This window comes from Bos indicus, chromosome 8 (genome assembly GCF_029378745.1).
Source record: "Bos indicus isolate NIAB-ARS_2022 breed Sahiwal x Tharparkar chromosome 8, NIAB-ARS_B.indTharparkar_mat_pri_1.0, whole genome shotgun sequence".
In the NCBI taxonomy this organism is placed as follows: Eukaryota; Metazoa; Chordata; class Mammalia; order Artiodactyla; family Bovidae; genus Bos; species Bos indicus.
Genome location: NC_091767.1, coordinates 84,395,267 through 84,415,901, shown reverse-complemented (window position 1 = coordinate 84,415,901; position 20,635 = coordinate 84,395,267). Strand labels below are relative to the sequence as shown.

General features: G+C 50.7%; 1 protein-coding gene across 1 annotated transcript; it reads right to left on the bottom strand.

The window, feature by feature from the left end:
- Positions 1-847: 847 nt before the first annotated feature.
- Positions 848-20,629, bottom strand: SUSD3 (sushi domain containing 3). The gene is made up of 5 exons (XM_019966584.2): positions 20,455-20,629; positions 7,791-7,979; positions 5,899-6,046; positions 5,075-5,227; positions 848-1,534 (listed from the first exon to the last, which is right to left on the bottom strand). The coding sequence occupies exons 1-5, from the start codon at positions 20,540-20,542 to the stop codon at positions 1,342-1,344; spliced, it is 771 nt and encodes a 256-aa protein (XP_019822143.1). The 5' UTR covers positions 20,543-20,629; the 3' UTR covers positions 848-1,341.
- Between the last annotated feature and the right edge of the window lie 6 nt (positions 20,630-20,635).

The window sequence follows — 20,635 nt, the reverse complement described above, 5'->3', positions numbered from 1 at the left end:
TCTACCAGGGGCCCCCACAGCATGAATGCTGCACTATCTGGTTGAGGGCTGGGTCTGGGCTTGCCCCCCAGTGGCCCCTGCATGACCTTTCCCTCACTGGAGAACCACACACACCTTCAGGCCTCAGAATTCTTCATTGGAACCCACTGGATGGAATAGCATCCCAGACCAGAAAGGATGTTGGCACCAATGTAGCAGCTGAAAATGTGGAACCACCCAGCTGCCCCTGCTGGAGGCTTTCCACATGAATCAGGACAGATGGACTGCCCCGTGTAACCTGTATCAAGATGTATTTGTTAGTGACGGAAACCATGACAAATGTGGCTTCAGGGTAGCACAGGCTCTTTCAGGACCACCAGCTCTTCGTCAGGCTCTTCTCCTTACAGCCTAAGAGTGACTGCAGGGCCTCCAGGAAGCAGGAAAGTTCAGAGAGCAAACACCAATGAGGTTCCTCAATGGCCAGACAGATCAACACCCCAAATCTCAGAAGGCTGGAAGTCAGATTTCAACTGGTTCAGGAGAGAAGTGGAGTCCAAGTACCTCCCGTCATTGAATGAAACACAGAAGTGACCGAGGATGATTTCGGAGGCCCTGAAAGGTAAGGTTTGCACTTGGGACTCGCATTGTGGAAACCAGCTGCCATGATGTGAGGAGGCCTGGCCACTCGAGGTGGTCACCACTTCACGGGTCTCTGCTGACTCCTGGCAGCAACCCAGCTGACCACAAGCACATGGAGGAGGCGCTGTGAGCACTGGCCAGCCCAGCCCAGCAGTCCTGGAATCCGAAGCTGTAATAATGAGAAACTACAGTTTTATGCTGCTACACTTGAGGCTCTGTTACACAGGGATTGAAAACTGAGACAGTAATTCTTACCTTTATTGTTTTTCAAAGAATTGTTTATTTCATACCCCTTGCCACAACTTTACAGATAATGGATGCAGCATCCCAGCTGGGTCTCTGCTTGTAGGTACAAGGCAGCCAGCTGTAACTGTTGAGGAGTCTGCTGCCATCTCCTCCACTCTGCTATGCAAAACTAGACGTGCCTAAAATGTCCTCCAGTCTCTTCAAAGGGGCCTCACTAGATGGAGGCTGCAGCTGGTTTTGTGAACCTCAGTGGTGGTTTTAAGGAGCCCTGTCTATAAAAACAACTATGGCTGGGCTCCCCTGGGACAGGTCACCCCGTGAAAGGGTCCCCAACTCAATGCCCTGAGGGATCTCTAAGCCCGGAAGCTGATTTCACTGACCAATCTTGAGCTGGACACATGTCGAGATGCAGGTGTCAGCTGGTAGGGTCGTCCTGGCCTTCCCACTGTGGAGGGCAGGCTCTGGCCTCCGCTTTGGTCACCCTGGGACATAGGCTGCAGGCTGTCTGAGCATCACAGTTGGCCTGGAGGGAGGCAGAATCTGCCCTGGGTTTGCTGTATGCACCATCACCTGGGAGCAGGGTGAGCTGGTGGGGCCGCTAGCAGTCCAGAAGTCCTTGTCCATGCCTCGGGCCATGCTGGCTAGCTCTCTGGTACCCTCGCCAAGGTCTCTGCAGGAAGAGAAAGTGTGAGCTTGGGGGAAGAGTGAGGACTCCATTTAACTCCAACTTTGCCCCCATGCTGGGTACCCGGGCCCTGGTCTGCAATGGGTCTGGGAGAGATTGCTGCCCCAAGGCGATGGCCCGTTTCCTCTTGCCTTGCACCCAGGGAAGCCCCTCCATAGGTGCCTCTCCCTGAGCCTCAAGTCCCTCCTTCATACAAGAAGGATGATTCAAGGAGCAGCACACCCACCTTCCTGGGGCTTTCTAGAAGAAGAAAGCTTATTCAGAGTGAGTGTAAACTATGTGGAAACAGCATGCCCTAGGCAGAGAAGGGACACTGGGGCCCCAGGAACATTCTGGAGGACACCCTTGCTCTTGCCAGGCTCTCCTCTGGCACTCTGGGGCCAGATCTCCTACCTTCTAGATCTTCAGTTCCCTTGTGGCCTCCTCTAGCCCCCAAGCCACAAACCCACCCATTTTCCAAGCTGAGCAAACCCTGGCCCCCACCTTTGTCCACCTGGTCCTGCTCCTACCCACTTATACTGGATTCTACTGCCTGAGGCTGCCTGGCTACTTCTTCCCCTTAAGATGCTCTCTCTTTCCTTCTCTCCAATACAGGCTCTCCCAATCTATTCACCTCAGGCAGCACTTCTTCCAGGAAACTTTCCCAGATTTCTGTTCCCACCCACATCTAGTCCTCAGGAAAGCTCCAGGAAGTACTAGGAATTACATTATCTGTTGGTTCAATGAATACGTGAGTGAATAAATTAATTAATTAGCAGAAAGGAATATCAGCTTAGTAAGCAAGTTCATTGACTTTGGAGCTGACTTCAAACCTAGCTTCATGCTTAGCAGTTGTGTTTTTCTGGACACATTTCTCAAAATGGGATAGAAAAATAGTTCCTACTCCTATGGTTAGAACAAGTAATGTTTGGAAAAGCTCAGAACAGTGCCTGGCACAATGTGAGTGCTGGGAAGCATTTATGAAAGAAAAGTAAGGTCGAGGGGCAAACCTCACCTTACTAAAGATGATTTCACCACCAATCAGTGGGAGAACTGGGGCATCTTGCCTAGGATGGTACATCCTGAAATGCAGCAATTCCCTCCCCTATCCCACTGGGGCTCTTCCCAACTGAGACACCAGAAAGTGTGTCACAGGTCTATAATGGGGAGAGGGTGTCACAGGGCAGGGGGCAATGGAGAAGCTCCAAAACCTGCCAAGGAAATATGACTGTATGAAAAGGGTATGCACTACCAACATATCCTGCACATAATCTGAAAATAACTAAAATAAAAAGGAAAGTACTTGCAGCTGGCTGATGGGTAAGGATCTCTTCTACAATGTACATGAAGCTTCCAGTATTGATGAGAAAAAACATCAGGCAATTCAGCAGAGCAAACCAAAAATGACTAAAACCAGCAATGCGACTGGTAAGCAAAGGCAGGAGAAAATGCTCTTTCTCAATGTTAATCAAATAAATGCTGATGAAAACCACAGATGTAACTCACACGTGCTAAGGAAGTGATGGAAAACAAATCATTAACGTTTGGCAATGGTTAGCTGTAAAAATGGCTCAACTGGCACTGGGTTCCTGGAGAAAGAATTTGGTAATAAAAATATTCAGACTTATTTGACCTAAACAATCTGTTCCTAGGATCGCCCTAAAATGCCATCTCAAAGAAAAACAGCTCTAAGTACAGGCATTTACCTAAACCTGAGCACAGCACTTGAAGTATTTGGAGTGAAGCTCCAGGGGCCTCAGACCGCCATGGCAACACAACGTGTCAGGTCAGGTGGAAAGGCTGCAAGGTGGCATTCCTGCCATGGCCACCACGATGTAGGCCTAATGTGTGTCCGAAGTTCAAGGGAAGGAGTTAGGAAGTCAATTCCTTCCCAGAGGCCTTACCACTCCAGGAGTCAGCCAGCCCCAGTGCTTTTGAGTGTGGACATGGGATCAGACAGGCCCTTGCTACTCCTGCACAGGCCACCACCTCTACCACCTCAGTTTCCTCATATGCGTACCAGGGACAAGAGCAGAATTAACAACAATGGCTGGCACTCACTGAAACTGTACTCTGGGCCCAGTCGAGCCCACTGACTCATATCACCTCAACAGGGCCAAGAAGTGAGGCCCACCATAATCCTCACTGTACAAGGGTGGAAAATGAGGCATGAGCAGTTGTCACACAGACAGGTGTCAGGCTCAAGCAATTGGCTCCCTGGGAGGTTCCTGTGGGGATGGACTGAGGAAATGAGCAGAAGCTGACCTTGCGATGCCAGGACAGGGCAGAGAAAGCACTCAGTGGGCCAGAACATCCTGTGTGAGAGAGGAGGTGCTGCAGCTACCAAAGCCAGCAAGCCTAGAGCCCACGCTCCACAGTAAGAGAGGCCATCACAAAGAGAAGCCTGCATACTGCAACAAAGAGTAGCCCTACTTGCTACAACTAGAGAAAGCTCCCGCGCAGCAACGAAGACCCAGCACAGCCATTAATAAATTTTTTTTTTAAAGTTTGAGAAAAGAATACCTATGAGTTCAGAGTGATACAAAAATAACAAAACAAAATGAAAAGGAAAGGAAGGATAAGACAAAATCCATCTTCATTCCTCATAGAGGGAATAACAGAATCACAATGGAATTAAAATCATTATTCCATAACCCCCAGGGCCAAAACTGATTCTGGCTGGATCATCCCTGGATGCTAAGGCTACAGGTCAGGGGTCATGGGGCAGCAGAGTGACCCTTAACAGAACCCTCTTTGTCACTTGACAACAGGCTCATCTCAGCCAAGAGGGCCCAGACCTCATGCCTGCAGGGCGATAGCCCAGCCTACATCCGTGATTCACACCAGCACCACCCATGGGGCACCTGCACCAGAAATGCTTCCCAAGTGAGTCACGCAGGAACACCAAGACAGTCCAGAATACAGAGTCTGTAGGAGACCGCTGGCCTTGAGTGTGCCAAGGGAAACACCACCGAAGACAAATATCCTGCCTGATTTAAGGAGCCCAGAGACCAGGAAGCCCTGGGACAGAGGGTGCTCACTCAAAGCTGGTAACAACAATGGGAGATGTTCTATCTGCAGTCCATGTTCAGCCAAGATTAGACTCCTTGAGTCAAAAAAAAGCATGTAAAAAATGTCCTTGTACTGGTTCATAAAAAGTGAGTGTGTGTTTTGAAAGGGAGACAAGGAGAGACAGAAACGGAGAGACAGAGGAGCAGGGGGAGAGACGGGAGGACAGAGCAAACTGACAGGGCACTGTGGGTCCTGGTGAAGGGTAATACTCATTTCCAGAAGCTTCCTTCTCTGGACAAGGGGTGACAAGACATGTAGTGGAGGGCAGCTCCAGGTCCTAGGGTACAGGGCCAGGCACAGGTTGCAGAAGGACCATCAGCTTGTCCTACAGATGGGAGCTGGGGCCTTGGTGGGCCTGGACTCACAGCATGCGCAGACTGTGAGTGCCCTTGGTGTCCAGGTTCGCTGGCCAAGCCAGGCACTCCCCTGCCCTTATCACTGCCCCACCGCCCTCCTTGCCCTGCCCGTGCCCACGTGGTGAAGCTGTGATTGTCGTGCACTTGGACAGGCTGGATCCTGGACACTCCACTGATGCTGCTGTCACTGTTGAGGCCCTTAAGGCCGAGGTAGGGAGCCTGTACCGTCTCCAAATCCTTGCTTCTCAGCTGGAGCCACAGTTGGTTTGCCCTGGGGAGAGATGGGGGAAAGACAGTCAGGTGTGAGCGTGTCCAGGACACTACCTGCAAGCCTCTGCAAGGCCAAGAGTGAGTATTTTAGGGCTGTACCGTTCTGCTGCTGTAGGGAGAAGGCAGTCGTGGATGATGAGTAAGTGCCAGAAAAACTACTTACAAAGACAGGTGGTGGAAAGTTGTTGCAAAGAATCAAGCCAGTGATGGCACAACACTGTGAATATAACTAATGCCCCCGAATTGTGCACTGAAAGATGGCTCGCATGGTAACTTTTATTATGTTGTAAATATTTTACCACTGTTTAAAAAAAAAAATACCCGCCCCCACCCGCCACACACACACACAAAAACAGGATAAATTTCTGTGAAGAAAAGTAGAGGTGAGCCAGACTCCACCTGCAGGCCCTAGTTAACCATCGTGTGGTCAGCCCTGCACGTCCACACACAGCAGAGCACACGCTGGGGGTGTGCACAGTCTGCAGAAGGAGAAAATCCCGCGTGTACCTGTCACCTGTCTTACAAAAGACCAAACAAGTGAGCCATGCGCCCTGCACAGCCTAGATGTTCTGTGAACGGCAAGACGCCAGGATCCCAGCAGCCCCACTCCCTGACACCCCAGGGGTCCCGCCGTGACTAGCAAGTGCCCGCAGCAGTGACAGGTCACTGTACCTGTCAGATCGCCGCTGCTCACTCCTCTTCAAACACTTCACGAAGCAGCAGGTGAGGAAGGCCATGGACATGAGCATGATGATGGCGCAGCTGATGATTGAGGAGATCACGGCCACCTTGAAGCCAAAGGTTTCGTAGGGGGGCACAGCTGTGAGGGAGACAAGACCAGCTCTTGGGCCCAGCCTGCCCTCAGGGAGCCCTGTTCCATGGGGAAGCCAGGGAGGTACTGACAGATGAGGTGAAGGTCTGTGAACACTGTTGTAGGGGTAGGACTACCAGGTAAGACTGCCCCCGAGAAGCGGGTATTTGAGCAAGGTTTCGGTGAGTGTCTAAGTTTTTGGTGGCATACTGGGGGAAGCTCTGACAGGGAATTCAGTGATGGTCTCTTTGGCTCCATCCCCTGTAGACTGGACTCCTGAGACCAGAGAACAGTATACAACACATGGTCTATTTTCACAATGCCTCAAGCTGGGAAAACCCTTTGGGGGCCTATGTGCCTTCTTAGGTCACTTTCTAGGAAGGTGTGGAAAAAAGGAAAACACCAATGGTGGCTCAGATGGTAAAGCGTCTGCCTACAATGTGGGAGACGTAGGTTCAATCCCTGGGTTTGGAAGATCCTCTGGAGAAGGAAATGGCAACCCACTCCAGTATTCTTGCCTGGAAAATCCCATGGACAGAGGAGCCTGGTAGGCTACAGTCCATGGGGTCACAAAGAGCTGGACACGACTGAGCGACTTCACTTTCAGTGTTTGGGGTCAAAGGGCCTTTGGCATGTTATCATCTATGTGCCAAGTGCTAGTTCTATCAGGTTCTAAAGGATGTTCTCGAAATTGAGGCCCAGAATCCTAATTTGAACAACACTGCATATTTTCCCATGTAGTAGATATAGACCACACTTTCCATTTCCTAGTCCCTCTGCCCTAACTGCACACTGACCGTCCTGACTGAAGACTACATTTCACAGCTTCCCTTCACATGACCCATTCTGGACAGTGGTGAACAGTGGGGCAGGGGTGTGGGACAACTTCTAAGAGCCTTTCTTGCCCTGCAACTAATCCTGTAACAACTACATGGATCACGCAGTTGAAGTCATGCCCAACAGAGCCACAGTATGGGAAGGGCCTGGGTCCCCACCATGGGGCACCATACAAGCCTTGGACTGCCCACCTGAGGACCAGAGGCAAGAAAAACCTCTCATAATCCCCCATTACTTTGGTAACCCTCATTATCTTGGGTTTTCTATCTCTTGTTGGAGTCTAATCCTAAGAGACACTCTCCTTCTCAGAGATTCCACCACCACATGAGTATTTTAAAGGCTCTGAGAAGTCCTACTGCCTGTTAACCCAGTCTTTTCTGAATTATATTGACTACAGAGCCCTTTTCAATGCACAACACAATTAACACAACATATGTAGCTTCACTTTGGAAAATGCTGTGCTAGCTATTATTCCTCAACACCCTGTATAGCAAATACAGAAAACCATCTCCTCCTCCAGATTGAGCCCTACGGCCAGGCAATCCCATTCCCCAGTCCTAGAATTCTTGGCACATGGAATATCCTATTAAGGTTTCCTGTATCTGTGCATGAAATAACACATGAATGAATGCAGTTTTCTGCTTAACAGATAAAGTGCTAGCTCAGATGCATGAGTCACCTCTTGGAGATGACAGGCTAAGTCAGTGGCAGCGCTAGAATCTGAAGCAGCTACTAGAACTTGAGTCTACACTGCAGACATGGAGCCCCAAGGGACCACCAGCCTTGGGAACAGGACCTTACACAGACACCCATGGAACCTTCTCTGTGGACACCCATGCCACCCATGTGACAAAATCAGCACTCCCCCCAGGGGGCACTGCTGAGTTGGGGGCAGCTCAGGCAGAATGGGCCTCACTCTTGCACATGGGGGTCCCTGAAGACCACTCAGCGATGTTCCCCTTCCAGGCACAGGTGAGGAGGCCAGACCCCACCATCTGGTGGCCTGAGGGGCAGTGGAACATGATGACAGTCCCCACAGAAGTGCCGTCCCCACGAAGTACTTGGAAGGTGCCCTGCAGGGGCTGCTGCACTTGCACACACATGCCTAGGAGAGAAGAGAGGGGAGACAATGTGAGACCCCACCCTTGGGGCAGGGGCGTGGTGGGAGACTTCACCTGACCCAACGACCATACGTGCTTTGGAGAAGGTCACACAGTCACCCAGACAAGGGACAGTGGCATCCACGTGGCCAAAGTGTAATCCCTACATTAAGTGGAATCTAGAGGTGCTGAAGACCACGGTGTTGATAAAAGAAACACACATCTAAAGACAATAAAAGCAAAAGGACAACTGTTATCCAAGTGCAGCTCAAAAGGCAGAATTAAGGGGGGAAAAAAGGAAGGAGAGAGACTGACAGATGTGATTTCATGAAAAGTAAAAACACAAACTTTTGTCCTTCCCTAATAACTGAAAACCCCTTCATGGATCACAACCTTGTTGTGGAGAAGGGGCTTGCATAACTCAGTGAAGCTATGAGCCAGGCCGTGCAGGCCTACCTCAGACAGACAGGTCATAGTGAAGGGTTCTGACAAAAATGCTTCACTAGAGGAGGAAAAAGCAAGCCGCGGTAGCATAGCGGGTAGAGTCAGGCAGGCAGGGAGGTAGGCAGGCAGGTCCGTAGGTCAGGAGTTCGAATCTCAGGCAGGGTCAGGAGCATAGAGTTAGGGTTAGGAGGTAGGGGCTAGGGCTAGGGGTAGGATAGGGACCCCCTAGCGGTAGGGGATAGGAACACAGAGGATGAGATGGCTGGATGGCATCACTGACTCGATGGACGTGAGTCTGGGTGAACTCTGGGAGTTGGTGATGGACAGGGCGGTCTGGCGTGCTGCGATTCATGGGGTCGCAAAGAGTCGGACACGACTGAGCGACTGAACTGAAACTGAACTGGAGGAGGAAATGGCAAACCACTCGGGTAGTCTTGCCACAAGAACCCCAAGAACAGTATGAAAAGGCAAAAAGGTATGACACCAGAAGATGAGCCCCCAAGGCTAGAAGGCGACCAATACGCTACTGGGGAAAAGCGGAGGACAATTACTAAAAACTCCAGAAAGAATGAAGAGGCTGGGCCAAAGCAGAAATGCTGCTCAGCTGTGGATACGTCTGGTGGTGAAAGTAAAGTCCAATGCTGTAAAGAACAATATTGCATAGCTGATCACTAAAGAATTGATGCTTCTGAATTGTGGTGCTGGAGAAGACTCTTGCCCTTGGTTTGCAAGGAGATCAAACCACTCAGTCCTAAAGGAAATCAACCCTGAATATTCATCAGAAGGACTGATGCTGAAGCTCCAATAACTGGCCACCTGACGCAGAGAGTCAACTCGTTGGCAAAGACTCTGATGTTTGGAATTGCTGAAGGCAAAAGGAAAAGGAGATGGATCAGATGGTTAGATGCCATCACTGATTCAATAGACAAGAATTTGAGCAAACTCTGGGAGAAGGACAGGGGAGCCTAATGTGCTGCAGTCCACGGGGTCACAAAGCACTGGACACGACTTAGCAACTGAACAGCAACAATAACTGAAAAGCAAATTCAGATGAAGAAATTAGGAAAAGATATTTGGAAAACACAGGACGAAAGTTCAACACCCGTAATTTACAAAGAGATCTTAACACATCAGTAAAAGCTGAACATCCAAGTAAAACAGAATGAGCTGATGTGTGAACAAGCTACTCAAAGAAACAAGTAGCTCACAGACATGAGAAAATGCTTGCCTTCATAGTAACTGTGTGTGCTAAGTCGCTTCCGTGGCATCCGACTCTTTGTGACCCTATGGACTGTAACCCGCTAGGCTTCTTTGTCCATGGGATCCTCCAGGCAAGAATACTGGAGTGGGTTGCCATGCCCTTCTCCAGCGGGGCTTCCTGACCCAGGGATAGAACCCAAGTCCCTTGTGTCTCCTGCATTGGCGGGTTCTTTGCCACTAGCACCACCTGGGAAGCCCTCAGAGTCACTGAAGAAACACTACCTCAAGTGAGAGCTAATCTGTCACTCCTCCACCTGCAAAACGTAAAAACAAACAAACAAAAACCACATGTGAACTTAGCAAGGGCCTGGGAGCAACTCCTCCCTGACTTGCTGATGGCGGTGCAGACCCAAATCTTTCTGGACAGAGTCTGGTAAAGCGTATTAAGACCGTTATGCTTGTATATAAATCTGAGAATTTAGCCAAAGTAAGTACTTAGGATATGCTGCCAGGATTTCTATAACAAGATATTTGTCTGCACCCACATCTCCAACTATGGGCATCAGTGCAGTTAATCAGAGTATATCTGACATGAGTGCCAGCAATGATATCCTCAAGTGTTACAATGATGTCCTCATATAAGGACATATACAGAATTTACTGTGCGCTGTTCTAAATGCTTTACATGTATTAACTCATCAATCCACAAAATACCTCCCCATTTGACAGGGGAGCAAACCGAGGCACAGAGCGGTTTAACCATTTCCTGAAGTAGCACAGCTCGTATGCTGTAGGCAGAGATTCTGAAGCACACAAGGAGGCTCTGGGCACCCTCTCAATATACACGTGTGACAGACACATCACGGGTCCTTTGTGCTGGCTTCCCTCGCTTAGCACGAGAGGCGGCGTGCTGCGTGTATTGCCAAGCTGTCCGTATTCACGGTGGAGCAGAGCCCCACTGTGGAGAAGGCGATGGTACCCCACTCCAGTACTCTTGCCTGGCAAATCCTATGGACGGAGGAGCCTGGTGGGCTGCAGTCCATGGGGTCACTAGAGTCGGACACGACTGAGCGACTTCACTTTCATGCATTGGAGAAGGAAATGGCAACCCACTCCAGTGTTCTTGCCTGGAGAATCCCAGGGACGGGGGAGCCTGGTGGGCTGCCGTCTATGGGGTTGCGCAGAGTTGGACACAACTGAAGCGACTTAGCAGCAGCAGCAGCAGAGCCCCTCTGTGTGGATGCCCTGCGTGCTTCCCTGTCCTGCTGACAGATGGATGTGTGCGTTGCTTCTGGCCTTCAAGAAGATGGAACGAAGCGGCTACCGATGTTCTGGAGCATGCCTCCTCATTCCCGAGTGCAAGAGGCTCTTCCTTCTGCTTTTCTGGAACTTTCTGATTGTACTTCTGGTGTATAAAGTGGTTAGCCTCAGACAAAAGGGAGACTGGTTGAGCTGGTTGTCTGGCCTGTGTCTGTGGCAACACTGACCAGAGGCAACATCCATGTTCAACTCCCTTGCTAGGTGGGAGCAAGGGTGGGGACTGGGACAGGGGTTAGCACTGCCCAGGCTGAGGACCCTGTTATTCCACACCAACCTAAGACAACGCTGCACCTGACCTCCATTGGATGCCTCCAGCTAGGACCGTGTGCTGGGCACCAGGCATAGACGTCCTAAAGCCCACTCAGCCTGCCACACCCAGTCAAGCTCCTGCCCTGGCCAACCTGCTCATCACTTGGCTCCCCTATTCTAACTATGATGTCAGCCACCAGTTCCTCTATCCTTTACTTGCTCTAGCCCTCACATTTAGAACCTACCTGGACTTCCTTTTCTCAGTCCACAACCAATTCACCAGCAAACTCTGTGAGTTCTGTTTTCAAAATACATACCCAGGACATATGTAGTAGGCTGGAGAGTCCTCCAAAATCCACACCCACGTGGAAGCAGCCCCACAGGGGGTCCACTGTGAAACGCATGGGACACTGTGTCATACAGGTTGTGGGGACAGAGCATGCCTGAAACTGCCCAAAGGGCCATGGCTGTCACTCAGAGGGGTCACAAACATGCACTCATATGCCTCGTGATAGCACCTCACATGTCTGCACACAACCAGCCCTGTCCAGAAGGGAAATCGAGGCTCAAGAAGGTCAAGCCACCTCTTGCATGAACCTGCTGGCCCTGCCCTACTTAGGGTGAGGGTGTTAACAGGGCAGTGACAGAGCCAGGCTTCAGCCTCAGGCCTGCGTTCTGCCCTCAAGGAGGCCAAGGCTGCCCAAGACCCTTGGTGTGGGGCAGCAACACTCAGAGACGTCATTTGGGAGAGGTTGGCCAAGCTGCATTTAGTCCACCCACTAGCCCCACCCTCCCAAGAACCTGGCGGGTGCCTCATTAGGCTAAAAGGCTGGAGGGAGGAGTCTGTGCTGGGGGGTCCTTGTGGGAGTGGGGACTGACCATTGGAACAGTACAAACAACACTGGACATCTAATGGATGGTTCACTGTATTTGAGCCATATGAGAAGACCACCCACCTCACAGATGGGGAAACTGAAGCACAGCAAGGCTGGATGACATGCTGAGGGGGATGGGGTGGAAGGGTGCTAGGCCATGGCTGTCATGTAAACCACACGTCTGGGAGGATCTGGGCTTCCCTGTCTGAGATGTCCACCGTTGGTGTCACACTAACAATAGCTGATAGAAACATCTAGTCAAGAAGGACCCCAATTCTGGCCCTCATATGGCACTCAACTATCTGCAGAGAACAACAGTCATTATATCAGTTTAACATGAGCAACCAAGCTTAGAGAGGTGGCTGACCCGCCCAGCACCCATAGATTGAGAGGGAACCCACAGACAGGATTGACACACAGCTTAAGATTCCGAATCAACAGCAGAACAAAGGAGTGTGGGCATTTGCAACATACATGTAAGGGAGCATCTTTCTTACATAAACAGCACTTACGCAAGACAAAAGTCACAACAGAAAAAATGGTTACGTTACAAAGAAAAAAATGGAAATGGTCCCAAACTAGTGAGCAGCAATTAATTAAGAAAATTAAATAGCATCCACATTAGGAAGGAAGAACCAAAGCTTCTCTATTAGATGGCATGATCCTATATCTAGAAAATCCCTGCTGCTGCTGCTGCTGCTAAGTCGCTTCAGTTGTGTCCGACTCTATGCAACCCCATAGACGGCAGCCCACCAGGCTTCCCCGTCCCTGGGATTCTCCAGGCAAGAACACTGGAGTGGGTTGCCATTTCCTTCTGCTAAAAAAATCTACAGGAACTAATAAATGAGTCCATTAGGATTACAGTATACAAGATCAACACACAAAAATCCATTGTATTTCAGTACAGTGGCAATGAGCAAACTAAAAATGCAATTAGGAAAACAATTCCATTTACAAAAGCATCAAAAAGAATAAACTACTTAGGAACAAAATTTAACAAAAGAAGTTCAGGTAAAACTGAGACTAAAAAATTACAAAGCATGTTTAGAGAAATTAAATAAGACCTATAAAAATAGAAATACATGACATACTAGGGGGTCAGAAGACTTAGTATGGTTTAAGATGGCAATGCTCCTCTGCTCACTTAACAGCTTAACCCTTATTCAGCATAACCCCAATTCAGCATAACCCTTATCAGAGTCCTAGCTGCTACCTTCACAGAAACTGACAAACTGTTCCACAATTCATAAGGAAAGGCAAAAAGACCTAGAGTAGCACAAACAGAACAATCTTGAAAAAGGAGAACAAAGTTGGAGGATTCATATTTCCTTAGTTCAAATTTTATCACAAAGCTATGGTGATGAAAACAGAGGACACTGCTATACAGACAGACACACAGGCCAATGCAAGAGTTTAAACTCAAGACATAAACTCCTATTTACAATCAGCTGATTTTCAACATGGATGCCAAGACAATTAAACGGGAAGAGAATAGTTTTTCAACAATTTGGTGCCACGAAAACAATATATACATGCAAAAGGAGAAAGTTGGACCTCTCCTTATATCATATAAAAAATTAATTTAAAATGAATCAAAGATCTCAATATAACAGATAAAAACCATAAAAACTCTTAGAAGAAAACATAAGGGTAAATCTTCCTGACTTTCCAATGGCAATGGTTTCTCAATGATTACCTAAAGACAAACAACAAAACAAATAGATAAATTGGACTTCACTAAAATGAAAAAATTTGTGCTTTATAGGATACTACCAAGAAAGTGAAAAGACAACCCTCAGAGTAGGAGAAAATATTTACAAAAGCATCTGTCTGAAAAGGGATTGCATTTAGAGTGTATAAATTATTATACTGAATTCTAAAAAGATAACCTAATTTATAAATGGGCAAAAGATATGAACAGACATTTCTCTATAAAGATATACCAGTGGCCACCAACAAGCACATGAAAAGATGCTCAACATCACTAGCTTCAGGGAAATGCAAACCAAATCCACAGGGAGGTACTTTTTCATGTATACCATGAAAAAGACACACGAAAAAAATAACAGGTGTACCAAGAACATAAAAAACCGGAGCCCTCACAAACTGCAGCTGGGAGAGTCAATGGGGCACCACTTGACAGTTTCTCTAACAGTTCACTTCCAAATGACGCAGCGCTGCTCCTCCCAGCAATATACCCAAGGGAGAGGAAAACACATCTACATAAAGACTTGAACACAAATGTTCATTAGCAGCATTATTCATAATAGCCCAAAAGTAGAACCCACCTAAATGGTCATCAACTGGTAAACGGTGAGCTAAAACAGGGTCCACCCTTACAATGGAAGATTATCTGAAGAACTGACGTGCTACAACATGGATGAACCTTCAAAACTAGCCAGTCACAAAAAACCCACATATTGTATAATTCCATTCATACGCAATGTCTACAACAGGCAAATCTACAGAGACAGAAAGCAGATCAGTGGTTGTCTGGGGCAAGGGAGAGGGGAAGTTGGGAGGTGAAGTCTAAGGTATGCAGGGCTTCCTTTTGGGGTGATGAAAATGTCCTAAAATTGACTGTGGTGATAGTTGTACATATCCGAATGGATTAAAAGCCATCAAGTTGTACACTTTAAGTGTATAATTCAAATGTGTGAATTGTATGGCACATGAATAATACCTCAATAAAGCCTGTTAGAAAAATTCAGGGGAAATATTTATCTCAATGAAAGAAGTGTGAATTTGAAATCTAAGTTATTACTTTTGGCTGGTCTAGTTCAAAAACACCAGCCCACCAGCTTAGTGAGGCTGTGGGAAAAGGGGTGGGGCAGAGGGCACAGCCCGGAAGACCTAAGAGGCAGTCCTCCCCCCAGCAGGGCAGGCAGGTGCTTGCAGGCAGGAAGGGGTAAGCAGCCCAACTGGGAGTCCCAGGGAGGCAGGGCAAGGAGGACACAGCACCGGCTTCGAGCCCCCAGTCAGACATTTCCCGATTACCCTCACTGGCCTTGGGTCACCCAGTACCCAGTAGTACAGAGGTTCAGTACTACAGAGTACTCAGTACTGTACAGAGTAGTACAGTAGTACTCTTGATTCCAAAGTATAGGCCCTTAATTAATCATCACACTGTGTTTCCACAGGTGCCGAAGGAGAAATGAATGAACGAATGAATGTACAAATGAGTGAACAGACAACCTAACAGCTGGAAGCTGTGATCAGCACTCCTCCAGGAGAAATCTCTTTTCTTTTTCAGGATCTGTGGACTTGGGCATGTGTTGTCCTTCCAGCCAGGGAAGTGGACTGGGGTTTTGGAACTGGGCAGACATGGCAGGGCAGCCACAGGCCAGCCACATGGCCCCTTCCCCAGGGTCACCGGAAACCAACACTTCCCATTCCCCAATTTAGAGCTGCCACTTCTCCATTCTTCTGTGGCTAAGCACCTTCTTTCTCCCCAGCCCCATGAGGCCCTCGGAGAAGGGAGGGCCCTTTGGAAGGGATCAGCAGGGGTAGGAGCTTCATGGGCACTTGTCTTCCCAGCACCTGGCGAATAAAAGGAGGAAGGGATAAACTTGTGTTTTATCCTTTAAAGATGCAACTAGAACTTTATCAAAAAAATAAGATGCTTTGAGGGAGGGACAAAGAGATGGCAAGAGACGAGATGAAGCAGACCTGGTGAAAAGTTAAGGGTAGGATAGAGCTGGGGGATGTGTGGATATTAATTCTTTCCTCTGTGGTATGTTTAAAAAATTTTTTTAATGTGGGGAGAAAGCCTTAGGCATCACTGTTGAATTTATCTGACTGCCTCAAATCCCCCAGGGTGGGTGGCTGCCCATCTCCCTACCCAGAGCGCAATCCACATCCTGCACTATCAGCTCAGATGGCCCTGGCATGGGGAGTCACAGACAGAAGAAAAAGTTTCAGACACTGAGGCAGCAGGCTGGTTCTACAGACACACACATCTGGGTATAAACCACACTTAACCTGCGGGGTGACCAGGTTACCAATTCAGTCCTCAACTCACCCGTAAAGGCTGCAGTGGGCAAGACTGGGCGGGGCCTGACTGAGATGACATGCAGCCCCAACCCAGCAAGGAAACCACCACTGTCGTGGGGAAAAGGGCCCGGCTGTCAACAGCCACATCCTGTACAGCTGCTGGGTTCCGCTATGGTGACATGCCAATCCTGAGACAAGCACTGCCGCTATTTCATCACCCAAGGGGCTCACATAGCTTCAATGACAGAAGTAAGCCCTCCCCACAAGAGGCCCAAAGCCTGTCCTGCCTCCTGGAATCTCACCAAGGTGGGAGGGTGAGGGGTGATGCCATAGAAAGGGAACAGGCCTGACGTGTGGATGCCTCCAGGGTGTGCGTCAAACTGAAGACTCAAGGGAAAGGTTCAAGAGAATTCGCAGCCCAGGCCCAGTGAAAATGCCACTGCCCATTACAATGCATGTTGAGCAGCTGGGGGCAGGAGGGCCACCGAGAGACCCAGAGTGGGGGCTTTAAAAGGAGTCATGGTCTCTCTCCCCAGACCTGTGGCTTCACACTCTGCATTTGTGGCCAGCCAATACAGGTGTCTCACGCCCATCAGAGGCGGGGAGCCCCTGCTTCAAGCACAAGTGTACTGTTCAAACAGGTCCTCTTTTAAAAATGAAAATGAAAGGTCTGAGGAAATAACTCTGATAAGAAAGAGCACGGGGAAGATGAGCCTTGCCCAAGGCCCCTCCCTGCAGTGAGTACATCATGGAACCTTCCCCTACCTGAGAGGCAAGGAGCTCAACTCCAGTAATCTGAGAGACCAATCAAGCAGAGAGGCAAAGGCAGAGAAGCCAAGTGGGCCTGGTCTGCTAGGACCACCCTCTCAGCCCCAGACCCTCTCCACCAGGTCTGACCCTGCTCCACCACCTCTAGGCTTAGGTCCTAGACTTGGTCAGATTTAATTTCCCAACCTGCAAAATAGGGTGACCTGCTCTTCAGGTCAGTGATAGGAAGAGTGGGACCACCTGGTGGAGACTTTAAACCTGTGCCTGGGAGCTCAGGAATGCCCCCAGGAGGAGGCTTAATACCTCACTCTATCCCCCATCCCAAGTCCACAGTATCCAGGATACCTGCACCTGCTACCCCCAGACTCAGACCCAAGTCTTCCCCAAGACCACGACACTCTGCCAAGACACCTATATCTGCCATCCCCTTACTCCAACAGAATGTCCTGCATCCCTTCTCTGGGCCTGAAAGGCTGGCAAACACTTTGGGCTGGGCCCATTTTCCAGATGAGGAAACTGAGGTCCACAAACCTGTTGAAGGCCCCAGGTACACACTGGCAGTGCCCCCCACAAGACCTTTCTACCCAACTTGTGACACACAGGCCAGATGGGGCAGGAAGGTGGCACAGCGTCAGAGGATGATGAGGGCTTCAGTCTACCCATCTTCTAAGGATATGCCAAGAAACCACCAGCTGGCTCCAGAGACATTCCAGAGACATCCCCTAACCACTGCAAACCCAGCCTCTTCTCACATTCCTCACTACACCCTCCACAGCCTGGAGACCCCCAGACGCTCTAGCTGGGCCCCCAACAGTCCCTCCCTACAACATGGTGTTTAAGAGGCAAATCCCGCTGCCTCCATCCCCTGCTGAAAATCCTCACCGACACCCAGCTGCCCCTGTATACCTTCCTAGACCTGGTCTCCACCCCACCCCCAACTCCCAGCTGTCCTTCCCTTCCAGCCCTACTCAGCCCTGGTGCCTGGCCCTGCCCACTTGCGGCCGACTCACACACTGGATGCTGCATTCCCCCAGCCCTCCTCTGGCTGGACCCCTGCACCCCTCAATCTTTGGTGCATTTTTTTCCCCGCACCCTTTATGAACTCATCTTTTTTTCTCTATGTACAAATAAATCTCAAAGGAGAGGAAAAACAACAGAAAAAAACAAAAGGAATGGATTTGATGCAGGCAAGATACAAAACAAAAGCAAACCCTATAAACTCACTGGACAGTGGAGAGGCAGATCTGCCCATCCGGTGTGCATCCAACTCCCCCGACTCACTCCCCAGCGCCAGGCAATGCTCTCTCCCACCCTCTAACACACAGTGGGTGTATGGCCTGGCCTGCACACCCTGTCCTTCCAGCCCAAGCCTCCCCCAGCCTGCCTGGCCAGTGGGGATAAGAACAATCCTTGCTTGTTAATCTTTTATCTGGAACCTTGGACACGGGACCATCCCTCTTATCCTCCTTCCTGGAGCCAACACAGCCCTCAAACCCTGACCTCATCCGCTGGGAGGTAAATAAGTTAACCTTTTATGCTGGCCATGGCTGCGGACAACAGGGACAATGGGGAGATGGGGGAAGCAGGCTCCTGGACTCGCCCACTGTGGGCCTGGGTCACTGTGGGAATGGAAAGTCACTTCCTTGTTCTGAGTCTCAGTATCCTCAAGTGGAAAGAGGAACCCACAGGAGGGATTTCTCAAAGAGAAATCAAAATGGGTGACGGGTACCGGTGCACAGGTACTCTATGGAGAGTCAACCTCCCCCCACTCCCACCCACAAGACCCCAGCATCGGGGACAGCCACATGCAGGAGGCCCACGCCCTGGCTGAGTGTACTGAAGCAGGCACAGGGTTCAAAACTACTGCAGTTCTGGTCCTTGACTCCAGTCCAGACCTGGGTCTCCCAGGCAGTCTGCTGACAGCAGGTCAGCTCACACGTGAGAAATGTACATCCTCCTCCAGCACATGACCAGGTTAATTCCAACCCAGTAAGAGCACAAGCCCCGTGCCCCCATTCCCTCCACTCTGAATCTCTCAGGGGAGAACACTGAGCTCCAGAGAGCCTCTTTCATCCAGCAGCTCTGTCTGTACCCTGATGGGAGACCAGAGCCAGGCCTCAGGGGCACAGAGGCCCTGTTTAGAGACCAACGCCCACCCACTCCCTCCAGGTTTTGGTCTTTTCGTGAAACGGGCCCATGGTGGCTGTGGGGCTGGCCTGCAGAGTGAAGCCAAGGGGACGCCCACAGAGCATGTGGAGGAGTCCGGACAACAGTGGGCCTACCACTTAGCATATGGAGAAACTGAGGCACACAGATAGTGAGACCAGATGTACCCCAAGTTGGGGGGGCTCCACCCCCAAATTCCTGGGAAAGATTCACAGGCTGGGACCCCCAGGGTAGCAGGGCTGGGGCCAGGCCTGGCAGGCTAGATAGAGGGCAAGAACTGGACTCTGAGACCCCTTTTCTCCCAGGACAGTTCTCTGAAAACAGTCTTTTGCATGTAGCCAGGGTCTCCCCCTCGCTCTCCTTGGCTGATCTTGGGCAAGTCCCTGTGCCTCACAGTGGACACTCACCTCCCCAGGCGGTGCTGCACAACTCGCACACACATTATCCTCTCTTCACACACACTGAAACACTAAATTCGGGACGGGGCATCAGGCTGCCAGAGGGAGTTAAAGAAAAACCTACCCCACCAGGCCAGGGGCAGGTCTCAGGTCTTGGCTTTCACACCACCAAGCCACACGCCTCTGCTCAGAGACTGACTTCTCTGGGCCTGTTTTCCCATCTGAGACAGAGCCGTCATTCCTCCCAGGGTGGCAGGTGTCACTGTTTTAAGCTTGACTGGCTGCATGCCCAATGGGGTGTGTCCTGTGCCAGGCTGCTCCTCCAGGCCCGGCTTCCACCCGTACAATTCAGCGCCTGGCATGGGGCACGGTGTGCACAGACCCTCAGGCTTAAGGGGGAGCGGACTGTGTGCCCTCAAGTGAGCCTCCAGGAACATCTGGGGCTCAACGTCTGGGTTTATCTGTGTTTCTAAAAGGATTAAATTTCAGACGCATTCATGGCGTAAAGCGGACATTCGAACCCCGGGCTTCGGACGCTTTCCCCACACCGAAGGCGGGCGAAAGACGAATCTCCTACAGAACAATCCAGAAATCAAACATTTACGATAACAGTCAGCCTTCCGGAGACCCCGGAGCCACACACCAGGCCCAGCTGTCGTTCTCCTCTCTCAAGCTCAGTTTCCCCCCACCTGTAAAGTGGGGCTGAGGAGCTAGCCGAGGAACAGGAGCATCTCCCCGAGGTAAGGCCGGTTTTGGTTTCCCCACGTCCGTCGCGCAGCCATCCCCCACATCACCCCGAGGCTGCCCCCACTGGGAAAGGGCGCACACCTGGGCTGGTGCGCGGCTAAACGCAGCCGCCTAGCTTCTGGGCACTCGCTGCCCGGCTTCAGCTCCGCTGGGGCGCCCGCTGGGCCGCGGAGAGGGCCGGAGGGTGTTAACCGCCGGGTGTGCACCTCCCAGCGGCAGAGTGCAACCCACCGCCCCCCGCTCCCACCCAAGGCTGTGCACGCAGCCCCTCACTTTTCCCGTCTGTTTAATGGGCGCAGAACCTCACCCGAGGCGCTTACCTGTGCCGTTCCCGGGGGTGGGCATGGCGTTCCCCTTGCGCCCCCCGGGCCTCGCCCTGCGGCGGAGGGTCGCCGCCGCCCCGCGCATCCCCGCGCCCTCCGCGGCGCTTGGCCGGACTGCCGCGCAGGGGCCAGCGTGGGCGGGGCGGCCAGGACGCGCCCTCGCAGGGCAGAGGGCGGG